The 20,458-nt window shown below is 38.1% G+C and overlaps 3 protein-coding genes across 12 annotated transcripts in view; 1 reads left to right on the forward strand and 2 right to left on the reverse strand.

Annotated features, from left to right (window-relative positions):
* glis1b (GLIS family zinc finger 1b) overlaps nucleotides 1-2,832 on the reverse strand; it is a 102,697-nt gene extending 99,865 nt beyond the window's left edge. For 3 of the 4 annotated variants that reach the window (XM_055167709.2, XM_055167708.2, XM_055167706.2), the window contains exons 1-3: nucleotides 2,696-2,813; nucleotides 1,642-1,783; nucleotides 1,165-1,473 (exon numbers count right to left, since the gene is read on the reverse strand). In XM_055167709.2, coding sequence (XP_055023684.2) covers nucleotides 1,165-1,429 — 265 coding nt within the window. In that variant the 5' untranslated portion in view covers nucleotides 1,430-1,473; nucleotides 1,642-1,783; nucleotides 2,696-2,813. Of the gene's footprint in view, nucleotides 1-1,164; nucleotides 1,474-1,641; nucleotides 1,784-2,352; nucleotides 2,435-2,695 lie in introns of all 4 variants that reach the window. The other variant, XM_055167707.2, reaches the window with a different exon arrangement.
* A 121-nt stretch (nucleotides 2,833-2,953) lies between these two features.
* dio1 (iodothyronine deiodinase 1) lies at nucleotides 2,954-8,073 on the forward strand. Its single transcript, XM_055167723.2, has 4 exons — nucleotides 2,954-3,454; nucleotides 3,684-3,827; nucleotides 3,959-4,158; nucleotides 4,528-8,073. The coding sequence occupies exons 1-4, from the start codon at nucleotides 3,100-3,102 to the stop codon at nucleotides 4,591-4,593; spliced, it is 765 nt and encodes a 254-aa protein (XP_055023698.1). The 5' UTR covers nucleotides 2,954-3,099; the 3' UTR covers nucleotides 4,594-8,073.
* On the reverse strand, nucleotides 7,293-19,838 carry ssbp3b (single stranded DNA binding protein 3b). Of its 7 annotated transcripts, none has more exons than XM_073867992.1 (18): nucleotides 19,699-19,838; nucleotides 18,837-18,909; nucleotides 18,659-18,720; nucleotides 18,487-18,575; nucleotides 15,772-15,857; nucleotides 14,832-14,903; nucleotides 14,553-14,612; nucleotides 12,506-12,566; nucleotides 12,329-12,381; nucleotides 12,180-12,244; nucleotides 12,046-12,094; nucleotides 11,924-11,959; nucleotides 11,554-11,605; nucleotides 11,325-11,386; nucleotides 11,103-11,175; nucleotides 10,976-11,004; nucleotides 10,726-10,824; nucleotides 7,293-8,807 (listed from the first exon to the last, which is right to left on the reverse strand). In XM_073867992.1, exons 1-18 carry the CDS (start codon nucleotides 19,770-19,772, stop codon nucleotides 8,778-8,780), a joined length of 1,125 nt encoding a protein of 374 aa, XP_073724093.1. In that variant the 5' UTR covers nucleotides 19,773-19,838; the 3' UTR covers nucleotides 7,293-8,777. The 7 variants fall into 7 exon arrangements, with proteins under 7 accessions (XP_073724093.1, XP_073724092.1, XP_073724096.1 ...); XM_073867991.1 differs by having other exon boundaries at nucleotides 7,293-8,810; nucleotides 19,699-19,834; XM_073867995.1 differs by lacking the exon at nucleotides 19,699-19,838 and adding an exon at nucleotides 19,525-19,692.
* Between the last annotated feature and the right edge of the window lie 620 nt (nucleotides 19,839-20,458).

Consider the following 20,458-nt stretch of genomic DNA (forward strand, 5'->3'; position numbering starts at 1 on the left):
TTTGAATAATCATAAACCGGGGTAACTTTGTCAGTCTCAACAATCTCCCACGCCATTGTAACATCATCTTAACAGGGTGACCAGAAAGCCCTGTTTCTAGTCAACCGCATGTGTTAGTGGGATGCATGGTCAATTACAACTAACGTGACTTGCAATGAAAGTAAGTCACAAGCACACATATGCACACAAACATATATACACACACAGTAAAGGGTGTAATATATTAAAAACATGTTTTCTCTTCACAGAAAAATGTGAGTTGCAAACATATGCATTTATGATTAAAAGCTTCATGATTTTACTGAATCCATACCACCACACTCTGTCTTCAACATACAGAAATCTCCTTATACATGTAGGCCTATATGGCATAGACTATTAATACAACTATAAGGATCTTACATATAAAAGGTAGCTACTTCTTTAAAAGCATCTATTCGGTTTTCCTTTACTTTCCTGAAATTATTATTTTATAATCATAAAACGCAGATTACATGCATATTTTGTCAAATAAAAAATTATGACCTGTAGATAAATATATTTATCTATGAAATATTTTTTGCAGAAAACAGGTCTTCACTAAAAAACATTTATTTAACACACAACTCCCTCTAGCAATGAAGAAATTATAAATGTGAAAGTTTTTCCGCAAACTAATTTATGCACATTTTTGCACTTTGAACTATTGAAACTATTATATATACACTATTAAATATACTATTGAAAATCATACAAGGCTAATACAAATTATAACGTACCTGTATTCTCTGTATCATATAAACATTCATGATTTAAACTTTTAGAAAGGTTTCAGCTAAATTTCATTACTGGGGCTGACTGCCAATGTTTGCTTGTTTTTATACAACAACAAAATAATACAAATAAAATATAAAAACATCAAACCGATGTCATCTGGATGTCACTTGCCATTTACTTTCACTTAAATGTGTTAAATTGACGGAAGGATAAATGGAGCTGTATTTTAAATAAAAAATACATGACTTCTATTCTGGCATTTTTAATTGCGTTCAAGAATGTCAGATTTTTAACCCACGTTTGCAATTATTAAAATGTCAAACTTTGTTTTAAAAATAATGATGAACTAAATGAAAATGACACCTGCTGAGATATGTCTAAATGCGCAAAAACACCGCGACTACATACCCTCTCCAGGTGACATGGTGAAACATTGAAGTTTTGAGGTGTGATGATGATGATGCGCGTGCAGTTTGAGATCTTCAGATCCGCAGCGCATCTGAATCGACGCGGGGTTTGATTCACAGCCGTCAGCAGAGACGCGCTTCGGGCAGATGTCTGCTTTACTGCTGAACATGGAGAAAGTCATTTCTGTTAAATCTGTCTGATGACTGACCACCCCAAAAAGCGCTGTAGATTTCTGCATCTGGACCTCTGACTTCCAAGTGTGCATGTCTGTCTTCGTAAAAAAATCCCAGTCCTAATAGTTTCTTTTACCTGTGGGAATAACATGCGTTACATTTGAATGTACTAACTCAAGTCTCAGAAAAATATAAAGCAATGCATGCATTATCCAATAAATATACAGTAAACAAACAAATGTGCCAAAGTTAAAGACATCTTCGTTTATTAAAAAAAAGTGTTGTAGTAGATTTAAAAGCATACCTGTTTAAACCCTCCAAAGCAAGGAGGAGAGGATATTTTGAATGACTGATGGTGACTCTCGACTTCTGCGTCCAACAGCCTGTTAAGTGTGTTTTTACCGACCGCATCCTCTCTCTCGTTTCAGCTGCAATTTTATGAGTTTCTATAGCATCAATTGTGAAAACCAAAACATGCGTTACTGATTTGATTGACTGCTCAAAGTGCCAATGACTATACAGTGCTGAAAGGGGCGGGACCGATAGACAGCAAACTGGAAACATGCGATCTGAGGAGCGAGATCGATATGTGCACCCAATCGAGGTGGCATTTTAATAAACGATACAAAACGCGCTATTATATAAATGTAACTATTCACCAAACAAAGACACGCGTAAAAGCAATCATTATATTGACAGATACATTAAAGTAAAAAGATTAATAATATAAGTTTCCCTATATAGAGCAAATTACACAGGGATGTGTCATTAACTAAAAATTACAGATTTGGTTACGACTTATTTAACGATCATACACGTGGAGAGCTGTGATGCGTAACAAGTCAATTTTAGTTGTGCAATATTAAAGACAAGCGCAAGAAACATTGTTTTCACATATGTCAACAGTGACATCTTATGGACATTTATAGATATAGGCCCTACCTAAAAAGTCAGTAAAATTACTTGGTATGATGTCAAATTCAAACTAATTGTTTAAGTTTAGCTTATAACTTACAGGAAGCTGTGCGGGTTATCAGCGTTATGTATCAGAAATGGTTATCAGCGTTACGTATCAGAAAATGGCCTGTTTTCAATATCTGAAACACATTATACAAGTATGTTTTACACATATTTACCTCATAAACCTATGTTAACATATAGTTTATAGCATTATATTTCGATTACTTCTTTTATTTCTGACTCTTTCTCTCAGTCATTGTAATGTAACAGATAATGTAACATACGTAAACACAACAGTTAACGTTAAGATCTTTACGGCATAACAAGCTGCAAATGCATTTTTTTCACTCAATTGTTTAAAAAACATAAATTTAAAGGGTTGTTTTGAGTAATCTTACATTAAATTGTGTAAAATGTGACGGGAATCATTCTGATGTTGTCCCTACTGCAATTTAGGTATGTTGACTAGAAGACGATTTGTATCATGAATATTAATGACAATGGATGACGTTTGTCCAATACACCGATTTGATTCCCTGATAAATCGACTTGGATAAATTGGCGGCTAGGCAGCTGGCGAATAAACGAGTGCTGTTATGGGATGACTCATGAATATTAAGTACAATATATAAGTCTCCAGGAAGTTACTCAACAACGACAGCAGATTTTGATTTTTGACCTGTACAATCGATTTTTTTTTAAACAATGTTGTTTTTCGCAACAACATAACTAAGGTTTAAAGTCGATGTTCATGCAGTATTGCTTCGATTAAGCGTGGATAAAAATAAAGCAATCTCGCAGTATGGGGACCGCGGTGGGATTTGCGTTTAGAAAACTTTTAGTTTATTTGTCGGCTGTGGTCATGGTTTGCTTTGCGGTCATGCAGATGTTCTTGCTTAAACTAATATCAATCGTATCTCCGGGCCTGGCGAAAAACATGCTATTAGAACGCGGAAAGAAGTCTACGATGACCCAAAATCCCAAATTCAAATTTGAAGACTGGGGTCCGACGTTCTTTTCTTGGGTGTTCGTTAAAACCGTGTTCTCCGTGAACTGGTGCTCGCTTGGCCTCGAGGCGTTTGAGGGACACGCGGCTCCAGATACGCCTGTTTATACTGTGGATAGACAGAAAACAAGTATTCAGCGTTACCTCAAAGGTATAAAAATAAAAAGTGTAATTTCGGTTGTATATTAGCATTGTTATGTATTATATAATATGTTATTGCATGTTATATTTGGCACATTACTGCATATTATTTTTATTGGTTTAGAATAATAGTTAAATCTACTTTTTTTTGTTGTTATTAGTTGTCAATAATAACAGTTATTTTATTGTTGTTGCAGGTGACTCTTGGTTCTAATGTTGTCAGATTTATTTGGTCACAGGTAACCGTCCACTGGTTCTGAGTTTTGGAAGCTGCACATGACCCCCATTTCTTTACAAACTTGATGAGTTCAAACAGCTCGTCAAGGATTTCAGTGATATGGCAGATTTCCTGGTTGTTTACATCGCTGAGGCTCATGCAACCGGTAATGACAGTAATATAGCAATACATTTGCATAGCCAGCATGTAATAAACCAGGACCTGAATACTAACAGTACGTTGATAAAGCCTGTGCCCAGTGTTTGTGATTGTTGATGTGTGAATGCTTTTCTACAGATGGCTGGGCCTTTGCAAACAATGTTGACATCAGTGTACATAAAAACTTGGAAGAGAGACTGGCCGCAGCCCGGGTCCTGGTCGGAGAAGACCCTCTTTGCCCTGTCGTAGTGGACGAAATGAGCAACATCACTGCCAGCAAGTACGGTGCTCTTCCCGAGCGTCTGTACGTCCTTCAGGGTGGGAAAGTTATCTATCAGGTGAGTGTTTTGCAATGAAGAGTAACTTCAAACTAAATGCAGCACAGGAAACATGCACATCATTATAGCTCTCGAGAGAGCAGTAGAGTTACTAGTAAATGCTATGGAATTTTTGAACCTTGGCCAGAGACACACACACACACACACGGTCTTCCCTTTGCAGTAGGAGATTTTATATTTTTATAGAGGTGAAAGGTTTGGAATGAGTTGAACAGCATGGCACGCACAGGTCAAAGGGTTTTAAAGTCGCTTAGGTTTGCATTTGTGGCATTTTTTTGTGCTAGTGTCCTGGATGTTCTAAATATATACATCAGGAAATGAGTCCACAATATGTCAGGATATTTACTCGTGTTTTATTCTTCCTATCAGGGTGGCATTGGTCCTTGGGGGTACAAGCCTGAAGAAGTCCGTAAAGTTCTGGAGAGAATGAAATAAAAAAAACGGAGTATAGGGAAAAATTGAGGAATGGGGGTTTAAAAGTCAGCACATTTATGTTAGGGTCTATTAAGTGGAAAATTCAGTTCAAATAATGCAAATTAAATCATTTCTCTAAGTGAAATTACTTGCAAAGCATTAAACATGTTCCAATATAAACACAAAGATAACATTAAAAAAAATTACTGTTTATATTTCTAGAATTCTGACATTATAGTATTTGTGCTCATTTCCAGTTTTCCTGTGTTTGCTTGTGAAAGATACAGAATAAACCAACCGGTCTCTGTAACTTGATGTGTCAAACACAGCGAAACATGAAATTGAGGCAGGACATAAAACAGCATTATTAGATGTATTTTTATCTTTCTTATCTATATCAATATATAAGCTGTTTGTTTAATTATTTCTTTCTATTGTTTTCAGCTATCAATGCAAATGCATGATTACCATACCAGCATTCAATTTAATAACCATAATCTTGTTTCTCATCAGAGACATGCTTATCTTGTTTTGTACAATTCAACTTGTGACTGTAAACAATAATTTCAGGTATAATCTTTGCTATCTGTAAATTGATAATTCAGTCATTAGTTCTGAGCAAGTTTAAGCAAGTTTATACTGACCAAAACCATTAAGTCATGGTGTGTGGCTCTTAATAAGTGTGTTTCGAAATGTGTTAAACATGCTTACAAATATATGAAATGACCTCTTCCAAGCTGTACAGTGTAAACAAAAAGCAAGACATGAAAGGATGGAGTGGTTTGTGAGGCAGGTATGAAGTCCCATTCAGCCTAGGACAGCGTTTCTCAAAGTGTGGGGCGGGTCCCACTGGTGGGGAATAGGAACATTATAAGTGGGTTGTGACAAACGAGAGGAAATTTTGACATTTTTATGATCTCTAATATAATTCCGTTATTTTTAAATAGAAATTTAAATATAAAAGTAAGCGTAAAACAACATCAGACTGGGATGAAAATGTCACACAGAACCGTAGCCTACAAGAATGATTATTGAAGCAGGGAAAAAACTTGAATGTGGAGAGGCGGTATAGGCAGTAGCGGGTATAAAAGTTGACAATGGATAAGTCTGTGACACGAAATGAAAAGAAAATTGGAGATTCGGCCCCACCAGAGAAAACCAAGCCAGACAGTGGACCTAATCAACCAAAAAGCCAGCCGAAAAGAAAGTATGATGACTTTTGTCAGAGACAACATGCAAACACAGTTGTATTATAGTTTGAACAAAATCTTATTTCATGCAAACTGATAATACATTTGCACGTTTATTTTCTCTATAGAAAGTGTTTAATGCTGTTATGTTTTAAAATATGTGATGAAATTTATTTAAACAGTTAAACTTCTAAGCCTTCTTGATTACCATTTTGTTGGGGCAATGGGCTTTGTGCCCAGCTGCACTGCTTCCTGGGCTTCGGCCGGCTCCTTGTTTCCTGTCTGCCATTGTTGGACAAACTGATTAATCCAGGTGTGTCTGATTATTGTTGTTGTGAGTGTGACTGCTGAGGTCAGGCACATTTGGATTGGTCGGTTTGTCCAGTGGTGGCGGACATGGGGCGGGGAGCTGGCTGAAGTTCAGGAGGTGGTGCAGCTGGGCATAAAGCCTATTGGGGACAGGTGGGGCTCAGAACCCTTCCCTACTTCCAAAGTGAGAAATGGCAGAAAAAGTTTGAGAAACACTGGCCTAGGATAATAACAAAATGTATAGATAGTAAACTATTAGTGGTGTAAACAGGGTAGCAATAGTGACCTGTTTGACTTTTATCCAGATCTCGCCAAACTAAACAAAAGTGAAGCTATTTAAATAATCATTATTGAACTATTAATCAATGACTGGTAGTAATTATATCTAACTTAATACTAAGCTGCTGACCATTGTTCATGAAGGGTTTAAATCCAGGGTCTCCAACCTCCAACCAATCTGGATGGCTACTTTTTTTGATGTAGTTTACGCAAAACATTTTTGTTTTACTTGTTGACTTTATTCTATCATTGTTTAAAATGATAACATAAAAGAGCAACGCTAATATAAAAAATATTAAAATTGAGGCTATTAATAGAGTGCGCTTTGGCGAGCAACTCATGGACTTTGAGACAACTGGTTTTAAAAGGAGGTTTAAAACCTTATAAACTTTAGAGTACTGCTTTGCCTAAACAGTTACTTTACACACTGTCCAAAAATAAATCACATTATCAAAGCGGACACACCAAATATTTGACATGTTGCAATCAAACCCCTTGAGAAGTTTATATAGCAGGTTTGTCTGAAGGAAATAAAGATCTAAAAAAGGGCATTGGGGGAAAAAAAAGTGTTTTTCCTGAACAAACACCACTTTTATATCCATCTCTGTTTAGCTCATTTCTGCCCTGCAGGGCTGCATGAACAGTCCAATTTGAACCTGCATTTGCCAGACCCTTACAAAAAAGTACTGTTCTGAGGATACTATGCTAATATGCTTTAAAATTCTTATACCATTTTACTGAATTATTATACCACAGTATTACAAGGTACTACTTATATACCGTAATGTGTGTCCAGAAGAACCAAAGTAGGAATATTGTATTTGCATGGAAAACCACAGAGTCTGGTATTCTGGCACACAGGAGCATTTCCAGCACATACAAAAGCTGATCTGCATAGCCACAGCATACATAATGTATTATAAGTAAGAACAGACAGAGGCCTTTAGACAATTTGGGAACAACTTTATCTTACATTGAAACTGGTTTAAAGAGAATGATTTACATGGAAATCAAATGGCTGGACCTTGGCCCTCTGGAGAGATGCTACCCTAAATAAAGTCTGGGAACATCAAGCTTTACATCATTTTTCAAAGATAAAATCATTTCACATTGAGCTTTCTCTTCAAGCATTCAGCTGGAATCTGAAGGTTTAGTTAAAGATGTTCAATCACTGCTTTCCCGTTTGTATTATGACAGATTTAAAAATATAAAGACAAAATCCTCAATAAAGAGCCAAATAATTTAGTAGTCAATATATAAACAAGCCTATTTAGCCCACAGTTAAAAGTATGATGCACATGCTAACTAAAGCAGTGCAAAACTACTTAAAATGTAAAACAATTACTGAATGTCTGTATAAATATAATAAGTTACCATTCTAACTGCATTATCACCGTGTTTGATGTTGCGCAAATGAAACCCAATATAAAATTCCAACACACCGGGCTTGGCTTACACCAGCAACAGGGTGGCTGAGGCCTCAAACCAGTATCAAATCATATTCAAGCTAAAAACAACAGAGGCACATGACTGAAAATTACAAATAAAAAAAACATGATATGGGTGTCTTGAATCAATTACAAATCCATCATGACGTATTTAATGCCGAACATTTTAGAGGGAGACGCATCCAGTTGCGTAATCCAGTCACCCGCCTGAGGAACTCTGAAAAGTGAGGGTCTGCTAGGTAGTATGTTTATCTGGGTTAGCGACTGACGTATCATTCAGTCTTTGACCAAAAAAAATGAGACAGCAGTCAAAATATCAGAAAAAAAGAGAACATGAAATCAGTGCAGGAGAAAAGTATCTTCAGGACAAGACCCGTCAACGCAGTTATTCTTTAAAAGCAGCCGCCTATAATGCTTGAAGACAAAATTGACAGAGTGTACGAGTAAAATACAACAGTGAGTCTTTCTCAAGAAAGACTGAATTCTCTCACCACGTGACGCGTTTCACTGAAAACTAAAAACGGGTTGCTGAAAGGCAATAAAATATTCACAGAATTCAAGGCCACGTATGAGAGCTCAGTGTCAAAAAGTCGGAGGAAGTTTCGTACGTGTAAACCATGCTGAAGTTGGATGTGGATGTCGGATTCGAGAGAGCGTGAACTGCAATATTCCTCGTCGGCGCAAAATGTACACACGTCCAGTGAATATGTCAGCGGTAACCATACTTGTCTTCTTAATGAAAGGAAAAAAAACAACAGTTCCAGGAGCTTTGAGTCACATTTAGATCTTCTGATCTTAGAGAGGAGAAAGGTTTGCTAGCCATTTTAAAAAAGTAACAACGAAAATCATTTTGATATTGCATGAGACCACTTGTGAAGATCCAGGGCAGTCCCACCCAATTTCATTTCCTGTACATGTACTCTGTCCATGTCATCGATGGCCAACTGTGAGTTTCCAGGACTGAGCAAACAGACTGGCATCAGACACTCATTGTCATGGAAGGAGAGTACTGCTGCAAAGATAGATGGAAAAACAGGTCTCAACTTGCTGAAGCTAAACACTGCACAGAAAACCAAACATGCACTGCATATCAAGACAATTCACAAAAAAATACTAATAACAATCAAACAGTTGGGCTTTGTTGCATCATTTTACTTTTCATACAGGCAGAAAATAAATGGTGGATGCGTGTTGCAACTTGGTGGGACAATGATTTAAAGTTGTAGTTAACCCAAAAATTATCCTGTCATCATTTATTCGCCCTTGTGTTGTTACAAATCTGTATTATTTCTTTGTTCTTTTGAGCAATGTTTGTAACCAAACCGTTTATGAGCACCATTAACTTACATAGTAGTATTTTTCCCCACTATGGAAGTCAATGGTGCTTCTGTTTATGGCTTTATTACAAATCTCTTCCTTTGTGTTCAGCAGAACAAAGAATTTTATACAGGTTTGCAACAACATGAGGACGAGTAAACGACGACAGAATTTTAATTTTTGGGTGAACTACCCTTTAAAAAGGCTTTTACACCTGGTCACGTCATGGGCTTTTTTCTGGCCAGAAAGCTATCCGAACGTGTAAATGCCCTCCGAAACGTTTTAGAGACGGATTAAAATTTGATCGCTCAAACACTTCAGGAGGTGGTCTGGGCCGCCTTTCAGATGAAACTGGACAAGTGCAAATACATCTGGTTGATGAAAGCACATATTACTTCTCCCAAACGTAGGCTCGTTGCTTTATGGAGCAACGACAGCGAGTAAAAAAAAACTTTCTACAACCAATAAGAGTCAGTAAGTGCTGCCTTTTGTTGCATAAACATTGTATAAAGTGTAAGGCGGAGTTTAGGGCTGTAACGATTAACCTTGCAAATGCGCGTTTTCTAGGGATGCTCCGATCGATTGGCCAATAGTGCTTGCTATGTTTCTCAATGAATTAAGGTGAAATGCCGCTACATCCAAAAGCCAGAGGGCGCTCTCATGCAGAAACTCAATATGCGCTGTAGACGAAGAACAATACACACGCAGCTCCAGGAAATGGCTTAAGGATGTATTTATATTGCTGTTCTTCAATCCTTTTCAGGTATTTTCATGATAATAAAGAATATGTGTAATAATTATGTTTGACGAGTGGTGCTTTTTCAAATGCATATAAACTATTCAAACTAACAGTGATTTCAGATCGATAAGGACTTACTGATCAAAAGCCATAGTGCAAGAAATAGCTCTGAATAAGATCGGCTGTCCTATTAAGAATAGTGATCAGACACGTATTTTTAGTGGAGATCGACATTGATCGGAGCACCCCTAGCGTTTTCTCAATAAATGAATTTGAATGAATTACGGTGAAAAGCCGCCACATCCAAAAGCCAGAGGGCGCTCTCGTGCAGAAACTCCAGTTGTGCCACAGAAAAGTAGCATTACAAATGCTATTCCAGGAAATGTCTAGAAGAATATTTATATCGCTGTTCTTAAGATTGTTTCAGGTATTTTCATGATAATAAAGAATATTTTGAATGATTTTGTTTAACGAGTGTCGATTTTTTAAAATGCACCTTAAAAACCACTCCGACTCAATGATTTTACATTGATAAGGACTTCTTACTAACGAAAACGCCATAGTACACGTACAAGCTGTGTATGAAACACAAAATCGCAGCCTTGCGATGCAGAATCGATTTTAGACAGGTCTTTTTAATGGAGTTATGAAAATGTATTTGCATTTTTGCGCGGGAGTAAAAAATTTAATTCATATCAGTTTTGCCAAGACGCATTAAGTGGCCAAATGTAAATGGAACCGTTTCAATAAATCAGATAGCTATCCAATCAGAGAAAGCACATTAAGTGACCAGGTGTAAAAAGGCCCTTAGATCATTTTAAGAACAGAACTAGAAAATATTTACATAAACTAAAGATTAAATGACACTTACGTTCTCATTCTGGAAGGAGTGAAGATAGCTGCCTCCTACATCTTCATCTCTCGGGGTCCCAGATGGATTGCTCATGCCACTCATGTTGTTAGGAGAATTCTTTGGATAAGATATGCTCGTATAAGAAACTAGTATCTAAGACATGAAATAAAGCAAATAGTCTTTTTCACTGCGACTCATAAACCAAATATAATAAGTAAAGTAAATAGCTTCAACGTCACAAAATGCAAAACTTAAACATTATAATCACCTTTGGGAGTCCATCCAAGTCTCCTGAACCTAAAAATAAAAAAATCATCAGGTTGATTATCATCAAATTGACTCTAATTGTTTTCAAAACCATCTAAAATATAATGCCATTTATAAAACTGCTTAACCTCCATTCATATGCATTGGGTCCATTCCCGCCATAGCCCCTAGGGGGCCCTCAGAGCCTGGGCCTATGGGAAACTGGGAAAGCCAGAAGAAAATGAAAAAGACACGTTCTGTCATCATACAATAATGATTACACTTCTGATGAAAGGATAACATAAACAAAGACACTTCAGGTGCAATTAATGAACAAAGTGTCTCTAGATACGAGTCAGTGTGTCTCTTACGCTGTTGCGACCTCCAGATGAGTTGATCATGGTGTACAGGTTCTCACTGGAATTGTTGGAGTCTGAAAGTGGGACAGATTGGATACATAGGCTGGAGATGTCAAATGATAAGCTTATATGACATCTGTATTTTTTCCTGACATTTAGGAAAATCATTCCAGTAAAGGGTATGAAAGATCTTTAGCTAAATTATAGCACGTTTACTGAACTAGCTGTGTGGCAAACAGACCTGCCGGACTTGGGACAATGCCAGGTGTTCCTGGTGGCCCTCCTTGTGGACCCTGTGGGAAAAAATGCATTAACATAAGCACACACACCATGTTGCTCTCTAAGGAAAGGCGTTTTGTCCTTTCTGCAGTGATTTGCACAGAACTGGATAAAAATGCTGAAAATATGAATGAGATGATGCATGGAACGTGCTGTAATGTTATCTAATTATTTAGTCATGTTTTGCACTCCCCACTTCCAGATGCATCACTCGGTTACATTTTCTTCCTGACATTGAACAGTGCTTGATAGCGCACATATCAAACTGGTTGGACTAGTCAGTAGCGCTTACAACTACGTGACATCAAGCAGGCTTTCGGCAACAAGCTTACCCCATATGCACCAGGAGATGGTGAAGAATATGGCATCTATAACAAAACAGGACAAACAGACTTTTAACCCATGAGGTATATTAATCTGAAGTATTTATAGCATCAAAGTAAGTTCCACTTACGTTGTTGGCATTTGGATTTGGCCATGGTGGCCTGCCGTTTCCAGGTCCCCTATAGGACAAAAGTGTGTTTAAGTTCATTTAGACCTTTAATGTCCTATACTAAGTCACAAAAATCTTAATAGGTAGCATCTTACATGTTTACTCCAGGCATGCCAGGGCCCATAGAATTGTGTGGTGGTCTCATTCCTCCACCAAAATTCTATTAAAATAAATAATTGAATAAATCAGAGTAGTATGAACCACATTTATAAATTACACATTGTAAGGTGCCCTTAGATATTACCTGGGGACCCATGGGACCCATTCCTCTAGGAACATTCATCCTCTGCATCGGCCCTTTAAATGAGATAATAGATGGCAAATTAATTTGCACTGCTGAACCTACTGCTTTTAAATAAGTCAAGCTTTATTGTTTAAATAAGTTTAAAAAGTCAGAACATCATGCATGATTAAGACTCACCCTGTAGTCTAGGATCCATGTTTGGGAGCATTGGCTGTGCAGCTGGAACGCCACCTGGGGGCTGGAAAAGGATCGAGATGTTTAGGGAGTCATGCAAGTTCCCAATCTGAAGCACTTACTTTAAAAAACAGTTCACCCAAAAATAAAACTTTTGTTTTTTACTTATATTTTGATATGTTCTGCAATATATTTACAGACTTTACATATGAGGCGGATTCCCAGAGAGGGTTCAGATTAATCCAGGACTAGGCCTTAGTAATTTTAGGAGATTTACATAGTTTTTACAAACATACCTTACAAAAAACTTTACTGATGTGCTTTTTGAGACAAAACAATTGCACTGATGTATGTTAAAGGGGACATATCATGAAAATCTGACTTTTTCCAAGTGCTATAATTGGGTCCCCAGTGCTTCTATCAACCTAGAAAAAGTGACAAAAACAACCCAGTAACTTAGTTTTGGTAAACCATTCTCTTTAAGCATGTGAAAAATAGGTAATTGAAATTTGGCTTCCCTTGTGATGTCAGAAGGGTATAATACCGCCCCTTAATCTGCACTATCCAACCATGGCACTGTAATTTAGTGCAAAGATCAACTCGTTTACATTTAAAAGGACACCCCTACAAAGTAGCAATTTTAACATGTTATAATAAATGATCTATATGATATTTTTAGCTAAAACTTCACATAGAGACAGAGAGCAGTTATGCTAATTTGAAAACCACGCCCACCGGGGGAAAACAATCCAATCGTCTCCATTGACTTTGTATTGCGAGAGGCCACCTCCTTGTCATTTCTGGCTTATAACAAAAACAGAATAATGCCTAAAAGCTGCTGTGTGACAAGGTGTACAGCTAACAAGCCAAAAAACCCAGAAATAAGTTTTTATAAGCTGTCGAGCCGTAAATCCCAGCCTTTAACTCTTTCCCTGCCAGCGTTTTTAAAAAAAGTTGCCAGCCAGCGCCAGCATTTTTCATGATTTTCACAAAAGTTTAATGCCTTCCAGAAAATGTTCTTCTTTAAATATATAAACAAACAATATATCAGATGAAAGAACAGACCCTCTGCTTTCAAACAAAAAAAAGTTTCATCCTACCTTAATTAGTTCTCTTGTAATCACCTCTCAAACATGGGTAGGTTTCTTCAAAAACACCCAATTTTGAGCAAAAAGCTGAGATAATTCCATTTTTATGAAGGACTTTTGATAGAGATCAGATGCAGAGCGATCTTTAAAACATACACAGAGTTCTTTCTCTTTCATGTGAGGCGCTACTTCTGGGTTGTATAAGTTGCGGAAGTGCGCCACCTGGTGGATAATAGTGGTATTGCGGAAAGACGGAAAATCTCGTCATTGGCGGCTAAGCGTTTTCTCTTAATTGACGAGATCTCGTCAATGGTGGCGAAAGAGTTAAGTAGAAAAAAAGTGGGTCACCGACTACGTTTCCCTCCAGTGGGCGCAGTTGAACTAATAGTAGTACTATGAAAAGTTGCAGTTTCCACCTTTGTGTCTTTAAATGCTTGTTTTTTGGGGTCGACAGCTTGTAAAAACTTATTTCTGGGTTTTTTGGCTTGTTAGCTGTACATCCTGTCACACATCAGCTTTTAGGCATTAATCTGTTTTTTGTTATAAGCCAGAAATGACAAGAAGGCAGCCCCCCGCAATACAAAGTCAATGGAGACGGATGGACCATTTTCCCCCGGGTGGGCGTGGTTTTCAGGTTATGACGCGTAGCACGCTGTCTCTATATGTACTCTGGGGATACCAAAGATTTATTTGACATTTAAAAAAAGTCTTGTGAAATGTCCCCTTTAAGATGTGTCAGTGCTAGATGTTTTAAAATTAAGCCAGCCCAAACATGCATTTTAGTATGGGACTAGGATAAGCCCTGTCCTGGAAACTGTCCCATAATGTCCTAAGAATCACTTTTATGGCACTTGTTATTTTGTGATATGGCGAGTTACTGTCACAGTTTGGAGTTAACTATTCCATTAGCCCAAAATAAAAGTGTACCTAAAGATCTGGTCATAACTGATCCCAAAGCTCACCTGGTTGCCCATTCTGATTGGAGGTCTCGGTCCGCCACCAAAGCGAGGTGACATAAAAGGCTGCAACACAAATCAATTAGTTACAAATCCGTTACACTCGCATTATATCTGAAACTACAGAACAGGCAGCAAAAAACACAGATTCAGAGGGACCGTTGCCCTGTGAGAACACGGGCCAACCACAGCTCTGCAGAGCAGGCTAACAGGAAGACAGAGAGAAACAACACGGGGAGAAAATCAGTCAAATGAAACAGTCCGTGAACAGACAGGAGCCGCTACCTGGCCGTGGGGTCCCATCATGCTGTTAGGGGGAGGAGGAGCGTGAGGGGAGGCCTGGGAGCCGGGAGGGCCCTAAGAAAGTGAAAAGACCATACGAGAGAGGACAGCAAGAGCAACAGACCAAGCGAGAGAGGTAGCGAGTGAGAAACCGAGATGGAGAGAAATAAAGTAGAGAGAGGGAGAGAGAGAGAGCGTCATTAGGCTATTTAAAGAGCTGGAAAGAAAACAACAGCACAATATACTGAGAATCATAAGTGACTGGTGGCTGAACAGCTATACCCACACTGAAAGAGCAAAGCATTATGGTTAAGAACATTAAACACACAAATCGATGACTGAATAAGGGAGATCAAAACCAGTTAACTCTTAGTGAAAAATCCAACAGGAGCATCAGTATTTATAGATGGAAAGCTGACACTTGACACTGCTGTTAACAAAGACAACAGCAACTAGAAAGCTATCAAATTCAAAAGCGAACTGCCAGTCCAAAGTTTGGACACACTTGACTAAATTTAGGCTTCTCATGATCTTGATAAGATTTTCTAATGATAAGATTACATTAAATAAATTAAATGGATTTCTTTTTTTTATAAAGAAGTACAATTGAGCTGTGCATATAACAAGTTGAACTGAATAGTCTACAAAAAATTGATAACTTCAATAATGTACAAAAAGGCATCCCAGCATGCACCTCATGAAGGTCTGAGACAATGACCAGAGTGTGCAGGAGTCTAATTTAACGTCAATTATTCCCACTTCATTACAAAAGTATTTACAAGTAGTGTCCAGATGTTTGACTGGTAGTGTATACATACACAGGGAAATCTGTAAAAGCATTTGCCAAATGCATAACATATTTACATATGTTTTGTTCAGCACAGTTTAACAAATATTTTATACAAGATGAGGTTTGGACAGAATATTTAGGACATGATCTAACCTGAAAGAATCCAGGGGGCATGGGTCCACCTGGCATGCCATCTCCCGGTGGCATATTCCCAAGAACAGGACTGGGGGCTGCTGCAGCACTCTGCAGACAAAAACAGATCAAAACGTGTTATAAAAAGGCCAGTGCTTCCTATGCAGAATAAAAGATAAGTAGAAGCTTAATGCATTCAAGCACTCATAATTCTGCACACTAATAACGACAAACAAAAAAGCTAACGGCATTGCCACGACTAACGTTTAAAATTAAAGTGTAAAGTGTAAAATTTACTTTTAAAGGATTAGTCAATTTAAGATAATTTACTCACCACCATGTCGTCCAAAATGTTGATGTCGCCTTTTTGTTCAGTCAAGAAGAAATTATGTTTTTTGAGGGAAACATTCCAGGATTTTTCTCATTTTAATGGACTTTAATGGACCCCAACACGTAACAGTTTAAAATTGCAGTGTCAACAGTTTCAAAGGACTCTAAACGATCCCAAACGAGGCATAAGGGTCTTATCTAGCGAAACGATTGTCATTTTTGACAAAACGATAAAAAATATTCACTTTTAAACTACAACTTCTCGTCTATCTCGGGTCCTGTGACGCGACAGTGCGACCTCACGTAATTGCGTAATGCCGTGGTAAGGTCAGGTGTTACATATATGAAACGCACAATTGCGGACCATTTTAAAACAATAAACTGACACAAAGACATTAATAAGTATCAACAACGTCGGAACGGTTCTCTTTCTCTACACTTGTAAACATTGGGGCATAGTTTCGCATACGTCATCCGTCACCTTTCGGCGTGATGACGTATTATGCGAGGTCGCACTGGCGCGTCACAGGACCGGAGATAGACGATAAGTTGTAGTTTTAAAGTGCATATTTTTAACTTTTCTTGTCAAAAATGACAATCATTTCACTAGATACGACCCTTATGCCTTGTTTGGGTTAGTTTTGAGTTCTTTGAAACTCAGTTGAAACTGCAATTTTAAACTGCATTAAAACTGTTACGTGTTGGGGTCCATTAAAATGAGAAAAATTCAGGAATGCTTTCCCCAAAAGACACAATTTCTTCTCGACTGAACAAAGAAAGACATCAACATGTTGGATGACATGGTGGTCAGTAAATTATTTTTTAAGAAAATGGACTAATCCTTTAAGGTCTACAAAACTATGAAGACGCTAGATTTCCGGGCACAGCAGGGATTTGATCATGCATGTGATGCCGGGAACACAATGTTGTCTGCTGTTTGTCACACTACTGCCTGAGTTACCCCAGCAGGACTTTTCAGAAAGTGCTGTGAAATACCACAGCCTGGGGGTAAGAAATAAAAACAGTTGACCCTCATGCAGCGTCACAGATCAGAATCGGTCAAGGGAAAGGTGACGGCCCGTCCGAGACTTAACTGGACCCTGACTGCAAAATACATAATTTGTTTAGCCGTGAAACAGCTTAGGTTTCTATCACGATCATATCACCAAAACACTCTGTAACAAAGAAAAACACAACTTAAGAAAATGCTTCGAATTCCCACATCTCACACAACCAAGTGCTCAATTCAAGAGAGCTTCCCTCCTCCCTTTCAATCTGCCTACCGACAGGCTCCATGACAGCCATCAATCATTCTCCATCTCCACCGCAGCTTGAGGGGGTGGGGGGGGAGTGTTTCCCCTGACACAGCATGAAGACAACATGGCCACTGTTTAAAGAGGGTGCAGCCTCCTCCCCCACCCTCTGGAGAATAGAGCGCACAGACCTGACGCCTCAGCCCCGACCACAGCTGGGCACAAAAGCAGGAGATCGCGCTGAGCTCACGACGACATCAAAATACAATGCTTCATAATGCTACTAGAGTCCTGTAGATCCAACCGTGCCAAACACGCAACGCACGAGTTGAATGGATAGTTTCCGAATGACGGATAATATTTCCCATCGGTGGACGGCAGCATCCCTTCAGATTAGAGTGTCTAGACTCTGGAGGGAGGGTTTGATTTTAGACTCGCTAAATATGACCTCTGACCCGTGGCCCCTTACCAAAGCTTGTGGCTAGACAACAGCAGCCATATATTTTTTGTTAAAAGAGGTTTTGGGTTAAGCTTTGTACCATTCCTCTGTAAGCTCTGTAGAGCACATACAGGACTTCCAGTCATGGATGGCACAATATAAGTTTGACATACCAACTGTACCAGCCAGGGCTGATCTTTATCCATGGTATGCAACAGTGCTTTCATTACATTTGATAGTACGTTTGCACCATTTTATAGGGCATCAACACATCCATTTATAAATAGTGCAATGCAAAGCATTTTTTGAAATATCTATCAATAATAAGAGCTTTTTTGGCTTCACTTACGCAAATGTGATTTATGCTGAGGGATGACTTTACTTTCAATCTGACAACGAACATGACAGTGCAATTGCGGATATGCCTAAAAATGTATAAAATTCAACATGATTTTAACTAGAATGGAAATAAGAGCTAAAGCGATTACCTAAACATTTAACCATGTCTAATATAAAGCACATACTATCTTTATCTAGAAAAATGCTTGTGACATCATTGCTATTGTAGGTACGGTTACTACATCCGTCCGTGTTTGTCTCTCTCTCTCTCTCTCATACATTTCCTTATAATACAACACACATCGAGACTCTTCTCAAAAGAAATACATTTCTGCTTTTAAACCTGCATACGTTTAGGAAACGTTTTCATATACTCACTATAGTCATGGAAGGCCTTGGCCTCGCTTGAATGTTCACACGTGTCTCTCCTCTCAGGAGCTGCACAGTAAAGGTCCCAAAAGACACTAGAAGAAATAAGGAAGTGGCCAAATGAGTCTACTGATCACCTAAAATGTTTTAGAAGACAACATTCACTCAAAACACTCACCACCACCAGGAATGTAGGAAGCCAGGAGGGTCTCCTAACGTGATGTTTTTTTCCCATCGGATCTAAAAGACAAAAATTATTACATCTAAAATTTCTGTCTGAAGTCTGATGGACTGATATAGCATTTAAAAGTTTATCTTTGCATATGCAGATCAGGGTCTAAATTAAAATGTCTTACTTCTGACAGAAATGTCTGCGCAGACTTCTGAGCTCCAATGTGTAACAAATATTCATAAACATACAACGCTAACCTGCAACACAGACAGGAATGTTTAGTCAAGACCACAAGAGACAAATTGGTGAGAACAAAAATCAATATTATTTCTCACTATTCTTGGCCTTATAATGGTGCCAAGAGTAAAAATGAAAGTGATTCTCAAAGAAAATTAATTACATTAACAAATAAGCAAACCCTGTAAATATGTATTTATATTAATTTATAAACGTAATTTATTTTTATAAAGACTAGAGATAAGAGCTAAACCTCAAGAACACGTAAAAGGCACATAACTAAACAAAAGACGGGACCCACTCCCCTCCAACACAGGCGTCTGAGGCGAAATGAAAGGCTACAATGTAGCGCCCGTCCCGCATACAGAAACAATTTCCAATTGTTACGTTTAATTTAAACCGAAATAAAATATGATTTTAAAACACGTTTTTCATCCGGTACAACGTCACAATGACTAGAGGCGAAAGCTCTGTGCCAAAGGGGTACCCCAGAATGGCGCACGGTCGGTCACTTTCAATTCAAGCCTATAGCAGCAGCATAAGCTCCATATGCAGCCGTGCCTATACTGCCCTAACAATAGGCTACATCCAACACAATAACACGCGCACGACGAGCGAGATTTAAGACATCTAACTTTTCCCGAGCCTGACCATCCGACGGCACGACGGAGCTTTTGCCTTTAGGAAACATGTTTTTCGTGCACGGGAGAGTCGCCCGCGTTCCCTTTTCCTCTATTTTCGACAATTCATCTGTCACGGATCCAGGTTCGACTGCACAAACTAAACACACTGATGCTTTCTCAACCAACCTTGACCACTGGAAGGGGGAATTGTGCGCTTGATTGACAGAGACGGCGGCCAATGGCAGGGCGTCGTTTCTCATGCGTGATTCCCGTTGTGACGTCTTCTCGGTGAGCGAATGGTTCCTTCCTTCAATTTCCTGTGATTCTTTTAAAGATGGGTTGCATTAGGCATTCGGTGTTCATTTGCATTTAATTCGTTTCTTTAATTGCTTGTTTTAAATTAAATTTTATTTGTTTTAATAGCAAAGCTGTGAGAAATCGGAACGTAGGCAGAATTAAGCTGAATCATTTAAGTTAAGGAACTTAACCAACATTGAATTAGACATATTTCTTTAAATAGTTACCTTAGAATTTAACTCAATAGAACTTTAAGTTACACCAGAGTGTAATTGTATTTACACTTTTAAAAATTGCTAGAGAAACAAATTAGTACTTACTTTTTAGACTTTTTAGACTATAGGCTGTAGCTCATGTAGAATAAAGACCCTATGTAGAATACAAATGGTTGTTTAAAGAATTTGTACATTATTAAAGCATTTAAAAGAAATATAAGAATTTCAATTAATTTGAATAGTTATGTGGATATTTTTATCTCAGCATGATATTGAGAAATTGCAATATGAATATGAATAAGCACATCTTTATCCACAAAATGTTTAAAACTTAACCAAATTTGTGACTATGACGTCTATAGGAAATACTGATATGGTTGGACACAAGGTTTTAGTTAATCATAAATAATCAGTCTACCTTAAAAAAGTTTGTG

The sequence above is a fragment of the Misgurnus anguillicaudatus genome, chromosome 5 (genome assembly GCF_027580225.2).
Source record: "Misgurnus anguillicaudatus chromosome 5, ASM2758022v2, whole genome shotgun sequence".
Lineage (NCBI taxonomy): Eukaryota > Metazoa > Chordata > Actinopteri > Cypriniformes > Cobitidae > Misgurnus > Misgurnus anguillicaudatus.